General features: G+C 42.4%; 1 protein-coding gene and 1 pseudogene across 8 annotated transcripts in view; one reads left to right on the forward strand and one right to left on the reverse strand.

Annotated features, from left to right (window-relative positions):
• The window catches only part of Dis3l2 (DIS3 like 3'-5' exoribonuclease 2), a 322,501-nt gene that overhangs the window by 186,996 nt on the left and 109,837 nt on the right, over nt 1–25,668 (forward strand). For all 8 annotated transcript variants that reach the window (XM_028876243.2, XM_028876240.2, XM_028876244.2 and 5 more), the window contains one exon: nt 17,374–17,453. In XM_028876243.2, coding sequence (XP_028732076.1) covers nt 17,374–17,453 — 80 coding nt within the window. The remainder of the gene's footprint in view (nt 1–17,373; nt 17,454–25,668) is intronic.
• LOC114697881 lies at nt 18,658–19,927 on the reverse strand (annotated as a pseudogene).

The following is a 25,668-nucleotide window of genomic DNA, read 5'->3' on the forward strand; positions in this document are numbered from 1 at the left end:
TAGGGACTATAGTAAGGCAGGAACCCAGAAACGTCTCTCCTCCTCTGCTCTTCACATTCTCCTCACTCACAGGAGCCTCCTGGCCTCTTCCTTCCCAGTGGGAAGGTCACTGTGTCACCTTGGCTCATCCACCCAGAGGGAGATTGATTTCTCACCTCTCCATCAACTCTTCTCTTCCTTGTGTCCCTTCCTTTTCCTGTCCCAGTTCTAGACTCGATGGCAAGGCTCACACTGTCCCTGTTTGGGTTCCATGCTGGTTCAGTAGAGGCCTTATGAGAGCAGGGTACCTACATGTCTACCACAGCTATGCTCACTCATGTATTAGTCATTTAGTTTTGACTTTTTGAGACAGGCGCATTATGTAGCTCTGACTACTCTGGAATTTCTCACTCCTGTCTTTATTAGTCACACTACTTATTAATTTTCATGCCAGGAGTTGGAGAGTTTAAATGATTTTGATGTCACAACTATGAAATACATGAAGAGGACTTAGGGGCTGGAGAGGTGGCTCAGTGGTTAAGAAAACTGCTCCTGCAGAGGATCTGAGTTCAGTTCTCAGCACCATATTGGGCAGCTCACAACTGTTTGTAACTCCAGCTTCAAAGGATCTGATGCCCTCTTCTGGTGTCCACAGGCACCTGCACTCATATGTACATATTCTCACAAAGACACAAATATACACATAATTAAAAATAATAAAAATAAATCTTGAAAACCCTTTCAAAAAAGAATGTGGAATTGAAAGGTAACTTTGGCTTGAGTTCTCACCAGTTACTAAGTGTGCAGCCCTTGTGGGTCTATCCGAACCATAGTTAATGTACATTCTTTCCCATGATGGTATGTTGACTTCTATGTGTAACCTTGTGGGTCTATCCGAACCATAGTTAATGTACATTCTTTCCCATGATGGTATGTTGACTTCTAATAGAAGAACATAAATAGTACTTAGCTTGGAGCTGTGTGTCCATTGTACGTGAGCAAATATTGTCCCTTACTTCTTTCTAAAGATCATTAATATAAAATACCATACCAAAAAGATATTTAAGTCACATAGGGAATAAATACTTCATACTACCCATGCCCCTGAATGCTCCCCCTTCCCACTTTTAAATCCCTTTTAATATATCATTAGTTGTTATATATTTGTTATCCAAAGGACTTTATTCCTAAACTTTCAAAAAGAATCTCTAGGAAAGTCTGTCTAGGCAGTGACTAGAAGCCCCAAGGAATCACCACTCTCAGAGATTATATCGGTGCTTGTGGTATAATCTCTGCTAGGGAAACCATTTGTGCTCCCTCTAGCCTTAATTCTAAAGCTTGAGATTGATGAAAGAGCACCCAAACTGCTTGACAAGATGGTTCAGTGGGCACACGCGCGTGTACACACTCACACCCCCCCACACACACACACAAATAAGTAAATATACTGGTGAGATGGTTCATTGGATAAAGACACTGCTCCCAACCTTGCCAACCTTAAAATGTCATCTGTGGAGCCTACGTTGTGGAAGGAGAGAACTGACTCCCACAAGTTGTTCTCTGACCTTCACACATGTGCCATGACATGTACATACTCAACATGCATAAATATAAATAAAAGATGTTTTAAAGATGTTTTTAAAAAGAGAAGAGCCCAAGAGTATTAATTAAGTTACTTCTCAGACTTTTGGTCAGAATCCAATGAGAATTTAATTCAGCAAATACCATTTCTAGTATTTGCAACAAGTGGAAACAGACTCTGTCTCAATTGACCATTTTAGTGGGTAAAGTCTTTTCAGAGAGAATTAAGCATAGAAGAAAAGAAGATAGATTTCTACACATTCCTCTCCCTCTCCGATGACGTTTCAACAGACCTCGTTCACCAAAGTCCTATGATAGTGAAGGTCAGTAGAAGTGGGGAGGCACTTTTGTTGCCTGAGTCCTAATCCTAACAAGCTCAGCCTAGCCACTGCCCAGAACCCACAGGAGTGAATACATAGCATTATAGCTTGACCAAACTGTAGTCTGACTGATCTTTATCTCAGGATTAGTCTGGGCTGTCTCCTTAGGGAAGTCATTGCTGCATGAGATAGAAGTAGGTTAAACTCTTGAGCAAAGGATCCAGGTTTTTGTTTTGGTTACCCATGGGCATTCAGCTCAAACTGCCTCACAGTCCTTATTCTAGTTAAGTCAGGGAGATTTGGATGCTGTACAATCATTAAAGCTGACTAGAAGCTGGTGGTTAGCAGGGAGTACTTTGCCCTGGTAGTCAAATGCTGACACATATAAAAGGCAGAGAAGGGAAGAGTCTAGAGCCTAGATACTGAGCTACTTCAGTCGGAGTGGGAGAGTAAGAGTGTAAATTCAGGGCTGGTCCAAACTTGGGAAGGACTAGGCAGTGGGAGTCAGCCAAAGGAGAGAGTGAGAGAGAGAACGTGTCTTCTTAAAATGAATGTTTTACTAAGTGGGAGAAGTAGAAAGATGGTGTTGAAGCATCATGAACAGTCTCACGAGACCTGCCATAGCTCTGAAAAACACTGAGGCCATTTGCTGGTTCCCATTTATTAAGGTAAGAGGCATGAATAAGCCTTATGTACTCCAGTTTTATGAACTCTGCTCTGTAAATAATGGCAACATGGATATATATTTTTAAAATGCCAAAATAAATATCAGTTATACTTCAGCATGACTTTGTCTAAAGTGAATAGGCAGACCTGAACCCTTGGGGTGCAGGCGGTGTGAGGAGTTCCCTAGGCCTCTCCTTCCTGAGGATGGGTACAGAGAGGAGCCTCCCGTGCTTCATTCTACCCTAGATCCTTGTTTGGAAGTGCTCTGTACCAAACAGCAATTATTAGCATGTTTCCCTATGGGATCTAAGTATTTAACATTGAATTTGCCAGAAATTCACAGTTAGTACACTCCCACCCCTGCTTTTACTTATAGAATCAGTTCTGAACAACGCAACAGGATTTGGACCCAAAATGAAAACTTAGAGACATAAAAGACAAGGCTGGGCTCTCCTGATTACTGAGAAGAAAGGCTTCATACTTTTTCCCTTGAAATTTCCAAAGTCTTACTCACTTTAGACAAAGTAATAATAGAGTTCCTGGTCATCTTGAAGTATAACTGATATTTATTTTGGCATTTTAAAAATGTATATCCATGTTGCCATTATTTACAGAGCAGAGCTCATTAAAATGTAGTACATATGGCTTGTACAAGCCTTTTACATTAATAAATGGGAACTAGCAAATGGCCTCAGTGTTTTACAGAGCTATGCCAGGTCTCGTGAGACTGTTGATGTTGCTTGAACACCATCTTTCTACTTCACCCACTTAATAAAACATTCATTTTGAGAATACACATTCCAGGCAGCTCCTCTGCCTCCCGGGAAGGATATTTTGAGGCCTCCCAGTGACCAGGGAATAAAAAGACTTGACAGGAAAGCCCTAGAATTCCTGAAGAGCTAGTCCTTTGAAAGAGTCATTGTTGTGGAATCTCCCTTTGAAAGAGACCACTTTATCTTGCTTCTAAGCATCTATAGGACAGACAGCATGTTCTGAAAAGAAATTCAGGGAAGTGTTAAAGGTAATCTAGTATGGGTAGTGTGTAATTGGAAGAATGATAGTTCCATTTTTATGGTTGCCATAACAATCATACAGTTGTGCAAAAAAATGTGTAAAGCTTTTATAGAAGAGAGATGGCATCATTGTGGTGATTCTTCTGTTATCAGCACCACTGTTTTCAGATCTGAAAACAGCAGTGGCTTAACCCTTCCCCAGTTAGCACAGCATGTGCCCTGAGAAGCTTTTGGAGTTCGGGCTGTTGAAATGAATTCACACTGCTATTTGCATTTTAGCCTGATAAATGGATTAGGAATTAAGGATGATGATCCCTTTCAACAGCAGGTTATGAACTCCTGACTTGGGAATTCAAAGGATGAGGAATAAATATATATGTATTGTTCTTCAAATAGAAATCTAGGAGAGATGTCTAGACATAGTTAATTCCTTGACATCGTTACTATTCATAATTCTGTCCATTAGAACTTAAATCCATTAAATTCTGGCCTTTACACCATCATGTTTGTGTTTAGTCTCAGAAAAAGACTTGGTTACAATTTCTGCTTTATTTTTACATCTTAACTATGTTGCCTCTGGAACTTGTGAATCAAATTAAAAAGTATAGTATATTTAAGTGAAAGTATAGCCATATATATACTACTTTCAGAGGGCTATTTCCCTTCTATTTTTTGTATTAATATAGCCTCTCCTAAGGGAAAAATACTTGGAACTTGATTCTTTTAGACATACAAATGAATATACCATTTGATGAAATTTTATATCAAAATTCTATGAACAACTTCAGTGTAAAGTTGTCAAATTTGGGAGTTGTTCATAAAATTAAGTCCCTTTCAACTTAGCCACCTATAGTGAAACTTTGTTTTGGTATGTATGTATGTATATGTATGTTTAAATGTACATGTGTTTGCATTTGTTTTTGAGACTGTGTAGCCCTGGCTGGCCTGGAACTTTCTATGTAGACCAGACTGTTCTCTAACTCACAGAGGTCTACCTACCTCTGCCTCCTTAGTGCTGGTATTAGAGGTATGCACCACCCTGTGCAGCAAGGTATTTATTCTTAAGTTTTCTAATAGGCTTCATCTGAAGCTGCCATTTGTCTCCCTCCCATCTCTCTTGTCTTCTGTTCTTTTCTGCTGAAGAGAAACCCTTCCTCAGATTTCTGCTTAAGGAAACAGGGACAATTTCTTCCTACCAGAGCAAGACTCTCTTGACCCTTCTCAGAGCCTGCCTGAACCTGGGCAAAACTGACCACACCAAGACCTGTGTCCCCAGCACACCCTCTTCTCCACCCCACCCCACCCCTACACACACACTTAGCAGTCAGAACAGAGATTTTACCATTTACCATGGCAGCGGAAGTGACCCTGGGATGGAAGTGACAGCACAGATGGGAATGGTACTCGTGTGCACAGCGTCCTTATAGAGTGCTCAGAACACACACTTAGCCTGTGCATGCAATGTAAGAACATCGACAGTCGGACAGTTGTGTCAGAATTGATTAAATAGCAGTGAATTCACAAACTGTAGCAATTTCATGTCCCAAGTGGTCCTGGTTTCCCTTGATAGCCAGTTGAGGGAATCACCGTTGTTGTTGTTGTTTTTTTAATTCCAGTCTTAACCACTAATATTAGCTATAAGATCACTTAGTAACTGAGTCTATATCACATACATATATACTTAATTTTTATCAGTCAGTATTCTCATAGTCCATCTTAAAGTAACCACGGTTTGATATTTTAAATCCAAATCATAGGGAATCTACAATCAGAGTAAAAGAAAAAGAAACAGTTGTTCAAAGAGCTTAAGATAACGAGACTTTCTGGGCCTGGGGGTCTGGGCCTGACCTCCTCACACCCATTGGAATAGATATCTACGTTGTTTTCAGAACATGGGAAAACCTAGCTCTTAAGTCATCTGGACCAGGAAGTAAGAGTCCAAAGACACAGCTGTCTGTGCCCCTGTAGAAGCCCTCGGGATGAAGTTTAGTGCCTTAGGTAAGTTTATGGGGAGGTTATGACTTTGTGCTGAGCAGACAGGAGGCTCCTTCCTTCAAGGCATCGTCCCATGGCATGTTCTCACTGCAGCCCACCCAGACGCCTGTGTGGGGCCTTCATTGTAGGTAGCTGTCCTGCTGCTGCTTTTCTTTCTGTGTCTGATTTCAATGCTTTCCGTTCTCTTTCCTGCCCCACGAGAGGCTGGATAGAAACTTTTGTCTGTTCTCAAATGGGTCCTGAACACCTTGGACAGTAGATGCCCACTACATATTTGTTGCATGAAAGAACTCTGGCCTATTTTCTCTTAGTTTTCAATACCTTCTTCATGTTGATGCTCCATTGATTCCAACAACTTGGATTTATTCTTGACAAAAAAATAGGGGGAAATTTATGAAAAGGATTTCATTATATATAGTTATAAACAATTTAGGGAAAAAAGGAATGGGTATATTTTTTGGGAATCCACAGGGATTGAGGATATAGATAAGTCATAGAGCAGTTGCCTAGGCCCTGGGTCAACACACACACACACACACACACACACACACACACACACACACAGAGAGAGAGAGAGAGAGAGAGAGAGAGAGAGAGAGAGAGAGAGAGAGTCAGAAATTGATGAAGTGGTTAAGTATAAGGGACAGAAAAACATAGTAGAAAGATAAAGAATGGAAAATAAAGAAGTCTCTAAGAGTAATTTGATTTTTGAACCATTTAAAGATTTAAATACTAAACAATAAAATTAAGTACTCAGGAATCTGAAGCAAAACTTGATTTTGAGTTCAGGGTCAACTTTGATACATAGTAAGATCTTATCTCAAAAAAAAAGTAATGGTAGTTTATAATACATTGAATTTTTAAAAAATCAATGATTTTGTAATGATACAAAAAGGGGGGGGAGAGAGAGAGAGAGAGAGAGAGAGAGAGAGAGAGAGAGAGAGGAGAGGAGAGAGAGAGATAAGCTAGTTGTGGGACAGGGTAGGGTAATAGAAGCTCCTCTCAGTGAAGAGAGCCAGCCAGTAAATGGACAATTTTATAACTTATAAAATTGTAGTTAAGCAAAAATCATCCAAGGATGCTGAAAGCACTAGCTGAATGGTTGTTTTTTTATTTTATTTTATTTTATTTTATTTTATTTTATTTTATTTTATTTTATTTTATTTTATGAACAGTATATTCATAAGATCTAAGAGTCTCTCTCCATAGAAGATATTGTCTTTATGCTGGGTAACAAGGAACTATCAGTTAGCCTGGTCTGGCTATTAGTTCCTTAACCTACCATCTACTGAGGCTGACTGACATTGTACCTCCTTATGGGATGCAGTATGAAGCCCACCCCTCACCTAGGAAGTACTGAAAATACTCACTCTTTAACCAGCCCACCTCTTTAGAGCAATCAATCCTTTAAACAAAACTTTCTGTTTAGTGGAAATAGAGAGGAGATTAATTTGGAGATGAGGGCTTGCTCTGTTTCCCAAGCTGGCCCAGAACTTCACTGTTGGCTTAGGTTAGCCTCAAATTCATGATCATCTTGCATCCACCTCTTGATTTCTAGAATTATATAGGCAGGTGCTGCCACACCTTACATTTGATTTATGTATCTTCCTTTTTCTCCATTCCCTTCTATGAGAAAATACTCCAGTAGATCAGAACAGATGACACTACAAGACATTTGGCAACTGCTTTAGAAAACAGTGGTGTTCTGCTAAAGGACAGGTAGACATTAAACAGACAAAAGAGGCATAATTAACAATTACAGCATGGAAGCTGATTTGGTTCTGGATCAGGTAGAGAAAAAACGGTGAAGACTTGTGGTAGACAGTTGAAGGTACTTAGGGATAATGTATAAACTGGGTGAGGGAACCACTCCCTTCTTGGCTTAGACTGTAGTGTCGTGATGCCATAGAATGCCTGTAGTCTTCCAACTCCACTGCAGCACAGAGGGTGTGGAGGGGTCTGCAGCATAACTCCTGTTGGGATTTCAGATAGGAAAAGAAAATCCACCAATGTACAAAGGAATATTTGGAGGGGGACAGAAGAGAAAGCAAATACGGCCAAATGGTGGCCTCTGATGAGTAGTTTTTAGGGAAAGAGGACTTGGGGTTTTGCTACAAGTTCCAAGATACCCTGGAACTCATTCTGTAGCCTTGGCTGACATAAAACTCCTGAACCTCAGGTATCAGGCTTTCAGGTACTGGAATTTCAGCCTTGAGCTACTACCCATCCCCTCTGAGGAGTCTCTATAGAGCATTTTATTGCTGCTCTTGCAATGTCCCTAGGAATTCAGAGGGAAGCAGGTTGTGTGGAATACACTCTCTGCATTTAAACCACGGCTTCCCTGACTGGGTCTGGCTCCCTGGCTCTCACAGTAGCAGCTGAATCTTCTCATGTGGCATTTGCAGAACCATGAGAAGTTTAGTGGGTTAGTGAGTAAAAGAATAGAACAGGGAAAGCCATCAGGTGGTTCTGAGTCCCATTTCATCCTTGTCCTATAAAAGGTCAAAGAACCAAAGAACCACATTCACTTGCCAACATTTGCCAGCACTTGAGGCTGCCTTTGGTGGGCCCACAGTTAAAAAATTCCTGGCTAGGTAAAAGAGGCTTTCCAAGAATGCTGTGATGCCATTTCCTCATGCCTAGAGTATGTCTTTGTGAATGTCACTTCATTACTGAGGCTAAGGTAGAAGTGAAGGGTTGTTGTGAATGGACATGGTCACTTTGTTCTCTCAGTAGACCTTAGACTTTCATTTTAAAACATCTGGAATTTGTGTCAGACTCTAGCATCAGCTGTGTATAGAACTGAGAGAAAGAATTAAGGTTTTGACAACTGCCATTTTAAAGAGTGGTTGTTGTGCCCCTTCCTAGACTGGGAAGGACAGACTGACTTTTGGTGGTCCTCCCAAAGTGAGGTGGTACCTGATGAAGAAGCTCACCTGGCTTGGCTCTGTGGCAGTGCTCTTGGGGTACAGTACCATGGAAAAGTACTCTCTTGTCTATTTCTTCTGATATGTTTGAAATGAAAATGTTTGCTTTCAATATTAACTGTGATACCATCTAACTAAGAAAGTGTTGGAGTAAAAAAATATATTCTTTATCCTATTAAAGTTATTTCTTAATTTTTTTTCCATTCTTTTTTACCCATTCACCACTGTTGACCCAGATCCTTCCCAACATTATTGCTTGCTCCCAAGGAGACAAACCCAGAGTCACGGGCAGAGGAGGACCTCTATAAATTTTGTTAATCTGGAAATGGTTCCTAAACCACAGTTTGTAAAACACTATTTTATGAGAAAAGAAGATGGGATGAAGACAGAAAGGGACACCCTTGGAAACAATAACACTGTGGTATGACCACAGGATCCCTTGCCAAGAAGTCATGAGTTCTAATCCTAAATGTGTTTCCCAAGGCGCAGTGGCAGCATTAAATGGAAAAGTGCTAAAGAGAGCCCTTCAGTTATTTTTCCTTCATCTCTCAAGCGGCTCATCATTGCATGCATGATCTCAGTGTTACAGATACAGGTAATATCTTCCAGAGCTGAAATTGCCTCTGGCTTGTCACAGTGGTAAGACCTGTACATAAGTAAATACCAGTCTATCAAGGACAGTGGCCAGTGCCATCAGAGAGGGGCAGGTCACAAGCATGGGTAGAATAGAATGGAGTGTGTACTTCCACTCTATAGAGTCCTGGAGATCCCTAGGAAGAAGATGGCACTGCACCTGGGTCTTTAAAGACCAGGTTGGTCTTAGACCTTGGAAATTGGAAGGGAGGGTGTCCTGGTACAGGATTGGAACAGACAATGCTTGAGAGAATAGAGAATATGTAATGTAAATATCTGATACGCAGGATACCTGATATGTGACCCCTGTGAAAAGGTCGTTTAACACCCCCCCCCCAGAGGTCAAGACCCACAGTTTGAGAACCACTGACCTGAAGGATGTGAAAGACAGAACGGAAATCTTGTCTTGTGTGGTTATTTCTCAGGGTTCTTAGCTGGATCATAGAGGAGTACAGAAGACTTTTAATTATTCTTCATGTGTCCCTTTCTAGATGGAACCGATGGCTTCAAGCAAAACAGACTGTCTTGGGAGTCTGCTGTCCCTTTAAAAAGTTCTGATAGCCCCTCAGTCACGTGCTTTCAGGTTACATAACTGTTGCTCAGAATTGGAATTCTGCAGCCTTCTGGAGTCCCATTCTTTCCCTCTCCCACCTGGCACTTTATTTTCTGTGGGTCAGATTTAGCTTCTTTCTAACCATTGTTGCGGAACTCTTGAAAACTTTGGTCTCACAGGTTCTGAAAACTGGCAGGCCAGACTGCTCCCTGCATGTTGTGAAACCAAAGTCTTCCAGAAAAGGGGCCAGTAAAATCTCAAGCATGAGTGAACCAGCTGGAGGATGCAATGCACCCTCGTCCATACCCAACAGTTCCCAGCCACTGTCACCTGCAACCTGAAGGAGCCCTCATTCACTACAATGTCGCGGCAGGTTCCTAATTGTAGAGATGGCAATGGGTTAAATCACTGGGTCTCAGCATTGAGGACTGAGGCTTATCAGGGCCACTCACTGTTCCTTAACTGCCTTGATTTCTGTAATGGGAGAGCAAGTCTAGAGTCCCCTCCTGCAAAGCAAATCCTTGTTGAAAGTATTCTGAGTTTGACTCTGTCTAGAATAGTCTGTTCTTGGTCCATACTGCATGGCTCTTTGTCCCAGCATGCCCTCAACAGTCTAACCTTAGTATAAATGAATTTGTTTTTACTGCCCCTTTCCCCAAAAAATTTAACTTTAGGAAGCTTGCCGATACTGTATATAATACAGTCTTCCTTCCTTCCTTCCTTCCTTCCTTCCTTCCTTCCTTCCTTCCTTCCTTCCTTCCTTCCTTCCTTCCTTCCTCCTCTTTCTTTCTTTCTTTCTTTCTTTCTTTCTTTCTTTCTTTCTTTCTTTCTTTCTTTCTTTCTTTCTTTCTTCTTTTTGTTTTTTTTTTATTTGTTTGTTTGTTTTGGTTTTTTTTTTGAGACAGGGTTTCACTATGTAGTTTTGGTGCCTGTCCTGGATCTTGCTCTGTAGACCAAGCTGGCTTCACAGAGATCCACCTGGCTCTGCCTCCCGAGTGCTGGGATTAAAGGTGTGTGCCACCACCGCCTGGCCATTGACTTTCTTAAAATTAGGAAATGGGGCAAACGGTATATTTAAATAGGAAAATAAGTAGGACCAAGGTAGAAGCTAGAAACTGCAAATAAAGTCTTCTAGAAGTGTTTATAGATGGTTTTTCTGAGTTTCCTGGGAGCCAAAGATAGAAACTTAAGCATAAAGCATAAAAATGTGTGCATCGCCGGGCGGTGGTGGCGCACGCCTTTAATCCCAGCACTCGGGAGGCAGAGACAGGCGGATCTCTGTGAGTTCGAGGCCAGCCTGGGCTACCAAGTGAGCTCCAGGAAAGGCTCAAAGCTACGCAGAGAAACCCTGTCTCGGAAAAAAAAAAAAAAAAAATGTGTGCATCTGTAAGATCAGCTCACATGACTGTTTCCTTGTAGTATGCCAGCTTCACCCATAAGTATGCATAATAGAGCGCCATTGGTCAGACTGGTTCTGTGTCCATCAGCCATCCGGTAGTGAGCAGCATAGCTCCCTGTTGGCTTCTTACAGTGTCTGTCAGAGTGGGCCTACATGGTGATAAAGCCCCTGATAGGCCAAAGGTTGCACTGGAGGTCTGTGCAGAAAAGCCCATTGCAGGTCCTTGATCTCCAAAGGCGCTCCCTTGCAGAACCCAGCCTCAGGGTGATGTTATACTACAGAAAAGTATACAGAAAAATGAGTCTGGCAGCAAATGTGTCTCACAGGAACTGCCGATACCAACTTAGAGGCACTAAGAAGTCCTGTAATTAGGAAACAGCCCAGCATGTACAAATTGATTGAATGTTTTCATTTAATGTATTAGAAACTTCACCCTACAGTCATTCAAGGGCACACAGTAGTGTTTACAGTGCTGAGGATAGTCTTGAGAATGAGCACTTGCTCTGTCCCTGAGCTACACTCCCACCCGCTCACACAGTAAACATTTTAAGCATGCTGCCTGAGTTAAGTCAACTCTGCTATTGTGTCAAAAAAGTATGGCCTATCACAATCAAGCAATATCTACTAATTTAAACAAGTAAATTAATATAATTCTCATGTGCCATGAAATCATACTTTTTTTAATCTGTTTTCAGCCATTTAAAAATACAAAAACTGAGGCTAGAGAGATTGCCTCAGCAGTTAAGAGTGCTAGCTCTTCTAGAGTACCCAGGTTTAATTGCCAACATTCACAAGGTAGCTCACAACCATCTGTAACTCTAGAGGACCTGACACCCTCTTCTGGCCTCTACACACATCAGGCACACAAGTGGTGCACATACAAACAGGCAAAACACCCAAATATATAATAAAAATAGGTAATAAAAATGCAAAAGCTGAGGTTGGTTTTCAGGCTGTTTACAAGCAGGAGGCAGGCCATGCTTGCTTGTGGACCCCTGTCCTGAGGACCACTTGTTCAGCTTTCCTTCGGAGGAAGACCCCTGAGTACTGTACCTCATTGCTCACTTGAACTTAAACTTTATGTTTCTGGCTTAAGAGCAGATCAAAAAAGATTATGATGGAATAAACTAGGATTTTACTCAGAAAACAATTGTAAAAGAGCAAGGGGAAAAACAAAACAAAAACGTTGCAAACTAACCACAGCAGCTGAACTGTTTGCCGATGACAGGGTGATAGACGGAGGGCAGTCAACAGGGTCTGTTTCAGGCTAGAAATGTGTTAGGAGGCATTAGCATTCATTCATTGTGTTTCTAGAAACGAGTGCCCCAGAGCCCCTGGAGACATTTACAAAGATACAACTTGCTAGTTAATCCTCCAAGTAAATTAATGAACATGCCCCACCGAAACTAACAGCACTTTTTATTTTGACCTAGAGGGACATTCTTTCAGCTTCTTATGATGTCATTATGATGAAATAAAAGGACCAAACTATCCCTGGTACCCCATGTGACATGTCAGATTTAGTCACACAAGTATTTTATTGAGTACATGTTTATGAAGCATTTGACTAGGTTTTATGGAGGAGACAAAAATGAGCAAGGAGCAGTGAGTCCTCCCTTCACCTTGTGGACTGAGTTCAAGGTCCTCCCTGCTGTACAGTCGTCTATTACTGTGTCGTCAGAATCAGCTTAATCTTCTGGGACTTCATGTTACCATTCATCCAACATTTCATCTGTAATCAACATTACAACCAGTCAAAACAGCTAAGATTTAAACACTAAATAAATGAACGAATGAATGAAGGAATACAGCAGATGCGAGCTTGGGTGTAAGGAAAAAACATTGATTGATGGTGGGAGTGAAAACCGCTGCATTCACTGTGGAAATCTCTGCAAGTTCCTCACTGATGTCGATCTTCCACATGACCCAGCTGTACCACTCCTGGACAGATCTCCCAAGGATTCCGGCATCCTACTGCAGAGAAACTTCTTGTTCATATTCATTGTTCCTTATTCACAATAGCCAGAAAATGGAAACAGCTTAAATGTCCATCAATAATGAATGGATAATAAAAATGTGGTACATATACACAATGGAATATTATTAAGCTGTAAAGAAAAATGAAATTATGAAATTTGAAGATAAATGGATGGATGTAGAAATCATCTTGAGATAACCCAGTCTCCACTAGACAAATGCCACATATTCTCTCTCATACGTAGATGCTAGCTCTGAATCTTTTTTTTTTTTTTTTTTTTTTGGTTTTTTCAAGACAGGGTTTCTCTGTGTAGCTTTGCGCCTTTCCTGGCCCAGGCTGGCCTCAGACTCACAGAGATCCGCCTGGCTCTGCCTTCCGAGTGCTGGGATTAAAGGCGTGCGCTACCACCGCCCGGCTAACTAGCTCTGAATCTTTAGATAGGTGTGTTTCAATTGGAGTACCCATAGAAGTGAAACTAGCAGAGAGGTCATGAGGGGAGGATTTCAAGAAGAGAAGGCTAGAACAGAAGCACTGTAAAGTGGAGAGAGGGAATGAGGGTGGCAGGGAGAACCTGAGCTTTGTTCCCAGCACTCACATCCCAGGGTGTCTGTAATGCCAGCTTCAAGGGATCCAACACCTTCTTGTGGCTTCTGTACATACTACATTCATGTAATACACATACATACACAACATTCAATAATAAATCTTTTTCAATAGGGTAGAGAATAGAAGGGCAGGGTAGAAAAGAGAGTATGGGAAGGGATAACTAACATTAAAGACCTTTGAAAACAGTGCATGGAAACCAACTATTGTAGAAGCTTCCTAAACTATATACATATATAAAAGGAGTTTAAACGGAGTTATCCTAGACCCTCTCACACAGAGAGACATTACACGCTGTTGCCATTGCACTTGCTCACCTCCAGAACTTAATGGTAAGATTCCATGACTGGGGAAAAAAAAAAAAAAGAAGAAGTAATTGAGTCATAGGACATAGAAGATCAAGCTAGTACCAACCTGGAAGCTTCCTCCTACTAGCCAGATTCCATAGTGCTGGATTTCATGCTCCTTGGGGTAGAGGAAGTAATTTGCAATCTTACCCAGCTGTGAATCCTGAGAGCTACAGTAATGACTGGCCTGACAAGATATGACTACTCATGAAATAGTGGCACAAATGTTATAAAAGTAACCAATTGCTTTCTGATTGGATTTAAAGCCTACTTCACAAGAAGAAATTCATACCTGGTACCATAAACTGGACCAAAACCTTGTGGCTGACTAGGTCATAGGCCCTAGAGGAGAACCTAATGCTATTATTATAACAATTCCTAATGAATTACTGCTGTACCCATAGATTAGTGCATCTCTGAGCCCTCATCAGAAAAGCTCCATTTTGCAGTAAATGAGCATTAATACAGAGACCCACAGCAGGTCAGTGTGCAGAGAATAATAGGCTGGGGAATGCAAAGCTCTAAATGGAACATCTCTATTGCAATTTCTTCCCACAAGGCTTGAGGATCATTGTAGAAGAAGGAGCAGAAAGATTGTAGTGGATGTCTGAAGTGAAATAGTATTGGCTGGATGAGCAGCACTGTCGTACACCTAAACTTGAGCAGCTGTGACTGCACACATAAGATCTGCACAAGATCAAGCCAGCTGAAATCCCAGCACGGATGGGGGAGGGGCTCATGAAGTCCCACCTCTAACTGAGGAGCTACTGGCCATTGATGGCTGCTGGGAGAGGGAGAGTCATTTTTCTTTAGGAATAGGGACACTGAGAGGCGGCTGCCTATTCACCAGTAGGTGGTTCTATACCCACACACTTAAAGGAAGGGGGGACTCGTTTTGTTTGTTGGCTTGTTTTTGTTTTAAAGAGTTGTGAAGTTGGAAGGGAAAGTGGTGGGTGTGGAGAGGGAAGGAGTTGGAGGGGAGAGAGTAGGGGAAGGGTTTTTATCAAAACAATTGTATGGAATTCTCAAACACTGAAAAAAGAAAGTCTAACTAGCACACACACATCATAATTTTAAATTATTTCTAAATGAACAAACAGTAAAATTGACCTTTATTTAGAGTACCTGTCAATGCTTTTAAATCATGTATAAGTCTTAGATACCAAAGATAAGATTAGCAAAGTTCTACCACCCTAAAACACACATACATTATTCCCGGGCCCTGACAAGCATTGATGTGCTCTCTGTCATTATAAATCTGTACTTTTGAGAATGTTGAAAACAGAACCACACCAAACAAACTGTATTCTTTCTTAGTTAACTTTCGCTTAATATTGGGTCTAGATTGAACCTAAGGACTCAGACATGTTCTAACAGCTCTTCCACTGAGCTGTGTTCTCAGCCCCCTGTTTATTTATTATAATTTTTTATTTTTGGAGATTATAAAATAATTACATCATTTTCTCCTTTTTCTTTCCCCCCTCTCGTATACTTCCTGCCTTGTTCTCTTTCAAATTTATGGCCTCTTTTTCTTTAGCTGTTGTTGTTGTTGTGTGTGTGTGTGTGTGTGTGTGTGTGTGTGTGAGAGAGAGAGAGAGAGAGAGAGAGAGAGAGAGAGAGAGAGAGAGAGAGAGAGAGAACGTGTGTGTGCAAGCACACAAGCATGGGTATATGTATTTCTAAATATATAAATACAGCCTGCTCATTCCATATAATTTTACTTGTATGTATATGTTTTCAAGGCTGAGCTTTTGGTATTGGATAGCCAATTGGTGTGCTCTTCCTTGGAGAACACTACTTCGCCCCTCTTTGTCTAGGGTTAAGGCCTCGGGGGCTTTCCTCGTCCATATTAGAGTGACTTTAACTCTCAGCCTTGTTTAGGTCATGTTTGGGCAGCTATGTTGGTGAGACTTCATGGATGTAGCTTTTTTGACATTTCGAAGAGACACAATCTCACACCAAACTGCCAGTTCCTGTGACTATTAGAATCTCCCCACTCTTTCCTCCCTGAGCCTTCGGGGCAGGAGTCGTATTGTAGATGTATTTGTTGGGACTGGGCTCCACAGTTCTGTATTTTAAATGGTTGTGGTTTCCTATAGTAGTCTCCATCTTTTACAAAGAGAGGTTTCCTTGAGGAGGGGTGAGAGTCCACTTCTCTATGAGTATAAGGATAAATCTTTCAAATGGAGTTAGGATCATGCTGGTTCATTAAGAGGGTGCTTATAGTTCTCCTCCAAGATCCCGACTTCACCAGCCCCAGGGAGTTGGCTAACTTTCTGGTCCCAGGCACGGTCTCTCTCTTGTTGAATGGGCCTTACGCTCACTTAGAAAACCGTTGGTTGCCACCAAGGTCTGCACGCCACTGCTGCACCGTAGGGTTATCTTGCCGTGCTGGTCATTGTCGTGGTTGATAGGCATCATAGCTGGATAGGACTGTTGGTGTCTTCCCTCCTTTGGAAACTTGCGTGATGTCTTCTGGTACCATGAAAGCTGGTCCCCAAAGGGATTTTCCAGTCAAATCCAGCTTGTGTCCTTTTGGTCTTGTGTCTGAAGTGCATGGTGTTTTCAGCTTGCTATAGTGTATGTATATAGGTCAGAGGACAACTTTCAGGAGTAAATCCTCTTCTTTCACCTTGTTGAACCAGGATCTTTTTGTCTCTGTCATACTGTATACACCAGTCTAGCTGACCTGTGAGTTTCTGGGCAGTTCTCTGAACTCCAATCCCACATTACCATAGGATTTCTGAGGTTATACATATGTGCCACTACATTCAGCTTTTTGTGTGGATTCTAAGTGAAGTAGTTGGCTGTCCCAGGGGCACACAAACTGTGGTCTGGCCTGTTTATGAATAGAATTATATTATGCTTAACCAGGTTGATTATATGGCTCTGTATTTTTTAATAACTTACTCCTGGGTCCTGTCCTCATGTTAGAAGCCAGGTAACCTTTCTGATACTCTGTTTGCCTGGGTGGGAGACAGTGCAGAAAGCAGCTATAGCTGAGCTCGAAGAACCCACTCCCAGACACTCGGGATAGGGAGGCCAAAGATCAGACACTAGGGAGGACCTGACCAGGAGGATCTGTCCCTCTTGGAACAGAATTCTTGTTGGGAAGCCTCTTTCCTGGAAGCTGCCTCCTGGCTGCCTGATGACACCTGTTCTCTCTCTCCTCTCTCGGGAAAAGGAGAGGTTGGTGTCAGGTCACAGAGCAGAAGAGAATAGTGATCACACCTTTGTCTCTCCCAGTCTCACATTCTTCCTTCCTTAAAGAGAGATTGTAGATGTTCTTTGCAAAAGATCACATGTGCAAAATGAACTGTTGTTTAACATTCTATGACAGTGGATTATTTGTGCTAATTCTATTTTCTATCTTTCCTAGAAAAGACTGTATCTTCACCATTGACCCATCAACTGCTCGAGACCTTGATGATGCTCTCTCCTGCAGGCCTCTCGCTGATGGTAGGATGGAAATTTCTCTGTTGCTCTGTGCAGTAGGCAATCTGTGTTCTCGTGTGCTGAATACCCATGTCCAGTTTCCATCTGTTCCTTAGGCAGCTTAATGGGCAAAGAAGGGTTTGCTTCATTCCTGAGCTTGGCTATACAAGCTGAACATTGAGCCCTGTGGAGGCTCTGGTGAGGGAGAGAATGAGAAATGTCTTCTCACTAGCTATTTGTGGGTGTTAGAAGAGGTAGCCATGACAGCAGAAGGGCTACTTCTAGGCTTTGGCTAGCCAGCATCAGTATGAAGGATAATAGGAAGACACCTATGGGCTGTGCCCAAAAGATACTATGTTTCCTTCAAACTCAGCATGGAGGAGCCTCCCTCAAGACATGCTGTGCAGTGGGCAGTAGGCATACCCTCCTGATACATGCTTGTCTAGGCCTGAGCTGCAAATGCTCCACTGCTTCTTGTAGCTCCTTGTCTATTAAGAAAATTGTTAATGGCAGACTGTTAAGGGCCTTTTAAACATTCTTGAGGATGTTGCTAGGAAAGAAAAGGCAGGGTTGCAGCTAGGCATGACCATAGTAGGAAGAATAGCCACAGGTGATTGTCAGAGGCTGTGTGGAGGGTATGAGGAAAACCCTGTCAGTTCCCTCCATGCCCAAAGATACAGTTTCCATCTACTTCTGGCGCTTTTCTAGAGGGGAGCCTTGGTGACTACTGTGACTTTGGTTATTCTTGGAGATTACCTTGGACTAACATGGACTTTGTTTTTTTTTCTAACATGGACTTTGATGATGTATGTACCCATGAGGTATACACATCCTTTTGATTTTAGTCTGCCACAGAGCATTGATGGCCCACCTTCAAAGTATTCATCCCTCATCTTCCTCTGATGCAAACCTCTGTATGTTTCCTCCTCTACTGCAATAAGCAGTGATGATTAGTAGGCATAAGCCAAGAGAGTATGTTGTCTAAAAGTGCTTAGCTAATTCTTGTAGGAGCTTTCGCCACCCACCCCCCAAATACTCCTATGGCTAAGGCTCATCCGTGCGAAGCAACACTGCACAAATCCTCAGCACACGGTCTCTGTTACATGTTTCTGTAATCTAAAACTAGAGCAGCTTATGTACAAGAGCAAACTGAAGGCCAGTATCTGAGAAGCCTCTGCTGTGCACAGAGGTTTGAGCAAGCCTGCTCTCTCTGCAGGTAGATCCCTCTCCAAAGCACCCATGTGAACAGTGCCCTAGGCAGAAGCCTGGTGGTGCTGGGCCTTCCTCCCCTTGGGTTACAGCTCTTCTTTGTTAGTGACTGAAAACAGCTGCTTCATTTGTTCTCTCCAGTTTTATAGTTGTTTATGGCAAAAGTATAATACCTGTTTCTGTGTCTCTGCTAGCCTCAACTTTTTTTTCCATGCAAACCATCAATTTTATTGGTAACTTTTAAAAGGTATCTCACTTGTTTTAATGCTACAGTTTATTGTCACATCATTAATCATCCATAGTTGTCAGAGTGTTTAGGGTTCAGGCTTACTTTTACCTGAACAATTTTAATTTTGTCAGATCCTATGTCAGCAAGAGACTTCCTGTCTGGCCCCTTCGGTGTCCAAATTTACACTTCTCATTACTTGTTCATCGTCTTCTATGGGTCTTCAAACACATTTAAAGCAATCTTTGAGGGTTCGTTTCCATTTAAAAAAATCCACGCCGTTCTCATCTAGGAAAGGGTGGGCCTGCAGCAGAGCATTGACCACATCGTTGTGCTGCTGGGTGGTGGGGTACAGCGAGCTTTCCAGATACTTTGTCATATCTGCCTGGAGAAACTCCATCACCCTTATCCTTATGCTGTGATTTCCTTATGCGGGGAAACTCTGGTAAGACATAGGACTTAGTCAATTGTAATGCTTTATGACTTGCTAGAACGTGCTTTACGTTTCTTCTCTGCTTCAATACTCCTTGGTCAGTGAGTCCATTATCAAGCTGGTGGGAGTGGAGTTCTCTTCATGCTCAGGGGCAGCTTGTGCCAGGGTCAACAGGGATGTCTCTCTGGGGCCTCCAGTGGGCTTCAGCCATTGATTGCTCTGGTTGTATTTTTTAATAAAGTCCATCAGAACAGCCTGGTGTCCAATTTTCTTTACCAGTTGCTGTATCATCCAATCATTAAGTGCTAGGAGTACAGCTCCACTGACTTCTTTGTCTTGAAACCTGGGGACTAGCTCACCTAAGTTTTTCTCCACCAACCACATGCAGACCTGATCAACTGACTGCGTTTCCATTGCCAGATTCTTGTCCGCCTCAAACTCTTGAACCTGTAGGTATAGCAGGGAGCTAGACTATGCCCTGCCTTACTCACTCTGCACAGCTGCTTTATATCTAGTATGCAGATGTGTGGATAAGGATTTCATGGAGAAAAGGGGGGAAAATACTGCAAGAAAAACAGATTAGTAGCAAATAATGTTTATTTGTTAGACCATGGAAAACCACACAGACATTGTTCAGCGGGAATTCAGACACAGTGAGGAAAATAAGTTATCAAAGACTGAAGTGAAAGGAGAAGTTTTACAAGTGTAGGCATGCAGACCTGGACTGGAGATAGGAACAAGGTCCATGAAGGATGAGGTGAGATGAGGAAGAGAAGAGTGTGGAAACAAGTGGCAGAACAGAGAAAGAAAAGACAGGTGGCTCAGCCTGGTGTTGAGGAGCTACCCACAGGTAGACACTGGAAAGTCAGAAGGGCGTGCTGGTTTAGGAGAGGGTATCACATGGAGTTGCCTGTCTGGTGATATGTATTTATAGGAATTACTGCTAGCCTCTTTTTAAAGGACAAGAGGATAAATAAGCTGAGTAGATGATATCACAAGACTACAGCAGGAGAGCCCTGAAGGAAGATAAGCAGTGGACCCAAGTGCCGAGAGTGAGCTTCTCAGGACAATGGCGTCACAAGCAACTTCCTCTCTGCTCTACTTCCCAAATTTTATAATGTGCTAGTAGTAGCTTTATAATGAGAAAACTGTAGTAAAAAGGAAAAGGTGCCAGAAATCACAAGCTGCCCAATAGTTGCCCACTGCACCAGGTGATCAGACCCTTCTGTCTCCTTGCTATTTCTTGCATTCCAGAGAGACAGTTGACATCTGTGCATTTGGCGGGGCAGCAGCAAAAGGAAAAAACTAGGGAAGGCTTGGGAAAGGCCCAAGGTGGTCAGTCAAGCATCTTTTTATGGTGGCACTTCCACAGTTGGCCATTGTGACAGCTGCTTCTGCCAGGATCATTTACCCAGGGAGATGGAAAGCAAAAAAGGCAAGTCCAGTTTGGATTGGGATGGGGTTGGCTAAGTTCAGATCCCCTTAGTTACAGGTTCATATCAATTCCTACTGAGAGGGAAAAATAATTACTGCTTCAAAAAACAAATAATGTTTTCTGGTCATATTTATGTAATCTGTGTTTATTTAAAGAAAATATGTATCTCCCTTTGGTCCCACAGAAATCATCTGAAGGACTATTCTGTGAAAAATCAAATACATCGACAGGTAGAGCCTGCCAGTGCTCACACTCCCTCTCATAGAGTGCCACTGTGTGCCCAGGTCTTTCCTATCAGGTGCAAGCTGTAGACAATCAATTGTGTGAAGTATTAAATTAACTTGAGGGAGGAAGTGTGCCCCCACCTCCCTTCCCAAGCAGAGCTTCACCACTCATCTGATCTGGGATTCACTCCTTCCTTTAACCCCAAACACACCTACGGGGAAAGAACACTCCCCAGCAATGGAGGTTCTTTCATTTTTGTTTAAGAAAATATTTAATTACAAGTAGAGTTGTAATGATATCTCAGAATCTAAAGACAGTAAATCCCAGCTCGGTATTTTACAATTGTAACAGATTGCTTGCAGCACACCTCACAGTTAACCTCGCAATTTCAGTGTGGGAATACCACAGCTGTAAGCTCACCCTCTGTTTTTTTTTTTTTTTTTTTTTTTTTTTTTAAATTACCCTTTCAGCATTCACTTCATCAAATATCCAGATTGCATTTGAACTAAGACAACCCATTCTGCCATAAGATAGTGTGACTCTTAGGAAATCCTCCCCTGCATGCTTCAGAAATACTGTTATCTTGCTGCAGTTTTCTACTTGTTAGTCCATTTGATGTGCCTCAGTGCCCTATAGCACAAATAACAGTGTCTCGTGTGAAAACTCTTCTAAACAAGAGCTGTCATTTATCTTCCAAATCACAGCATCCCTTTCCTGTCTTGTGGCTGATAAAGTGTGGATCCAGTTGCCATGTATAGAGTCTTCCTGCCTCTGTAAAGTCTGGGGTGTATGGCTCCCTGGCTTGCAAGCTCTGCTAGCAAGTTCATCTTGACTGGTACCCAGTCTGCTCAGTCACTGTGTCAGTGTCAGACTGTCAGGCAGACGGTCAGGACCTTCACCTTGAGTTGATTCTGAACCTCACAATTCTCCAGCACCAGATTTGCTCTGTCATTAAACACGACAGGGTTGTCTTTGTCAGGCCTTAGAAGTGAATGGACAGGAGAGAGGAACAGCTGCTAACGAACTTGGCTTTCTAGTTTGAGTGATGAAAGAGTTCTGGAATTACATGGTTGGTAGTTGCACAATTTTGTGAAAATATTAGAACCATGGAAGAAAAATGAATGAATGAGTGAGTGAATAATGAATGAATGAATGAATGAATGAATGAATGAATGAGAAAAATAAATCTAAATCCACTTATTCTTGATGCTTTCTGGAAATTAGAATTTATACTTTATCCATAACTAAGCAGAGATCTTAATGAATGTCCATCTGGGTCGCCATCGTCACATCCTTTTTGTCTCCTGGCTGCTTTAATCTCTGAAGCATAAAATCCTAAACCAAAGTGCTCAGCCCTCTGCATAGGCGCTGCCTACCTGTCCCACCCCACTGGTTGGCTCAGTGAAAGAGTCTTCCTTCTAGCCTGGTGAAAGACAGTACATGGGGAAGTGGATGTCTTCCAGTCTGCATACCTCAAAAGAGTCCAGTTTCCTCTGCTCTCACAGGCATCTCTGTTGTGGGATATTTGCAGGATATATGTTCTCACTGACACTCCAAGACTGACAATAAAGTTTACCTTGAATCAGACAAGCAGTGGAGAAGCGACCAGTGACCTCCTCTTGCTCTGCTTCCCCAATCCAAAAGGTCTATTAATCTATCTAAGCCCCCACCCCCCATACTTCTTGTGTCTCTCTACATGTATCCTAGGTCCTCCAAAACCTCTGTGGCTAACTTGGTCAGCCAATTGCTGACTTCACCCTCTGATTCAAATGAAACTTTATTGGCAATCTCGGAGTGTCACTGCAAACATATCCCGCAACATTTCTGCTTGCCAATCCCTTTTCAGATGACCTTGTTTACCACAATTAAAACATCTGACCTTTTGATTTTCCTTAAAATTTTTAGAAATCACTTCTATCAAAGTAGCATTGTAAGTATGAGGTCCAATGTCAGCTGTATTTCTGATTCATTCATCTGTGGTTTCTGATCTTGCTTTTAAAGCCTAATCACCCTTTTGCATTCAGAATTAGCATTTTCAAAAGCCAAAGATTCAATTAATATTTGTCTGACTTCTGGATCTGATATTATTCTATGTATAGCTGAAGTCAATCTTTGTTTAAAAAAAAAAAAAAAACAGAGAAGGCTTCTTTTGGGCCTTGTATAATTTTAGTAAATGACTCAGTCCTCTTTCCTGGTTCTTCATCCTTGTCCCAAGCATTCAAAGCTACTATACAACATAGGGCCAGCTGATCATCAAATCCAAACTGTCTTTACAATCAGCATGCTGACCTTCACCGAAAAGCTGATTGGGAAATATCAATACCTCTACCTGTATTTCACTGTTCTATGACCCTAGCTCCCTCTTTCCACCATGTTTTCCATTGTAACTGATGGCCAGCTTCCAATACTGCTGTAGCGAAATCTTTCCAGTCTTGGAGGATAATTCTGTTCCAAGGTACCCATGAATTTAACATCTGCTTCACGTAGGGTGAATGCATACGATATGAAACAACTCTTTCCTTAAATCTCCTCAAATCTTAACATTTCTACAGGATTCCAGTTAACTTCTGTATAGCCTTGGGGGTGCCTGTTATCTGGTGGTCGTTCTTGTATGGTAACTGGATAAATTAAGGTTGGTTTCCTTTTTTAAAAATTTTATTTATTTAATGTGCATTGGTGTTTTGCCTGCATGCATGTGTGAGGGTCTCATATCCCCTGGAATTGGAGTTACAGACAGTTGTGAGCTGCCATGTGGGTGCTAGGAATTGAACCCAGGTCCTCTGGAAGAGCAGCCAGTGTTCTTAACCGCTGAGTCATCTCTCCAGCCCCAAGGTTGGTTTTCTAATAACTTTGAACTTTTCCTCTTCAGTTTCATCATGCAGTGGTGCAGTAAATTCTGCTGTAAACTCATCTGTCTCTGTGTGAATATTTTTCTTAGTTTCATTAGTAGGTCTTTCTAAGGCTTGTATCTTAACGGTCAATTTTTCATATTTGGCACAGATATCAAACCACTTTTTAATGGATAAAATATGAATTACCAAACTGATAATAATTATAATCAACATTATGTCAAACCCAGCTTTGTTGATTATTCCTTCATTTATTTTTTCCAATTTCAAACCATACATTGTGGATCCATACAGAGTTCCAATTCCCTTCATTGTAGTATTCCCCATTCTTAACATAGGAAAGATTTTATTTTATGGATGTTTATCATGTAGTGTCCAATGCATGGCATTAGATCATGCAGCAGTGACGCCGCCACCGCAGGTACTGCTCCGGCGGCTTCCCCCCACTCCCTGCCAGCCCCCGTGGGTCCCTGGTTTTTTACTGCCCACCACTGGCCGCTGGCTCTACAGCTGCCAGAGTCAGCCTCCCACTGCTGGCCCTGTCATTCAGGTAGCCTCATGCTCTCGCTTGCCATACCCTCATGGCTGCACCTGAACAGCTGCAGGTGCCTAGGCCTGACCCTTGTAGCACAGTGGCTAGCCTGGCTGCTTGACACCCTGTTGTCACTCACCTAACAGGCCCACCCGGTGGTGGGATGGGTGCCTGGGACAAGCAGAGCTCCATTGTGCCCCCTCACCAACTCCTCTCCACAGCCAAGCGCAGCTACACACGCTGACTACAAACTGAAGAAGCCAAAAGATCTGGCGAGACACCAGGGAATTCTTTGGGGGGGATTAGGTTTCATTTATTTGTTTGTTTGTTTGTTCATTTATTTATTTATTTTTAATGATTCAAGGTAAATCTGATTGGCAGTCTTGGCGTGTCAATGTGAACAAATATCCCGAAACAGTTTCAGGTCCTGTCAAGTTGCAAATTAACACAAAACATCATAAGCTTTCCATTCCATTCCCTTACCAGGAAGCCCGCAGCAGTCAGTTGGTAGAAGCCAGCATCTAGAAGCTATTCCTGAGACATGTTCATAGAGATCTTTACCCGAGCAATTCCCCATAGGTTATGAGTGACATTTGGTAAGAGTTTCTTGTCATAACTGATCACTTCTAGAGGCACAGAGACATAGGAACTAGAGAGCCCTTGACCCCATGTGCCAGACATAGGTTAGAGAACCTGATGCACAGATTGGGTGATGGTAGTTTGAAAATGTCAGGGGCTGAGTTAGAGTGTCTAGATCTGCCACCAGGAAGAAAAGAGACAGAAGTCTTGAATCATCTGCATGAGAAGATGCTCAGCACAGCCCCCAAGGCCAGGCCAGATCTGCTCCCTCACTGTGCAGATCTAAGGATCCCATAAACAGTGTTCTTTCGGTAATTGTCCTTTGTTGAGCCTGCCGCCAGCCCTGCCATGGCTCAGGGATCTGCACTCCCTCCCTCCAGACACAGAAAGAAGCAGTCTGCGGTGCTGCTGCTGCATCCATCCCTCTCCTTCCTCCCCACACAGCGGGGCTTCAGAAAGCCTCCTGAGCCAGGTGTTCTTACTCGGGGAGGCACTTGGCAGTGCTGCCTGCTCCTCTCCGCAGTCCACAGGGCCTGCTTGCTCTTGGTTCTACGCTGGAGACTGCTAGACTTCCCACCACCACTGTGTGCCTGCAGAGAGCTACAGGATAGGTTTCCCTCTGAGCCTCTTTCTTCTCTGTCCCCTGCTTGTCATAAAAACATTGTCCACCATATAACCAACTGTTTTTAAAAAAAACAACCACACACACACACACACACACACACACACACACACATGCACACACACACAC

Source organism: Peromyscus leucopus, chromosome 13 (genome assembly GCF_004664715.2).
Source record: "Peromyscus leucopus breed LL Stock chromosome 13, UCI_PerLeu_2.1, whole genome shotgun sequence".
In the NCBI taxonomy this organism is placed as follows: Eukaryota; Metazoa; Chordata; class Mammalia; order Rodentia; family Cricetidae; genus Peromyscus; species Peromyscus leucopus.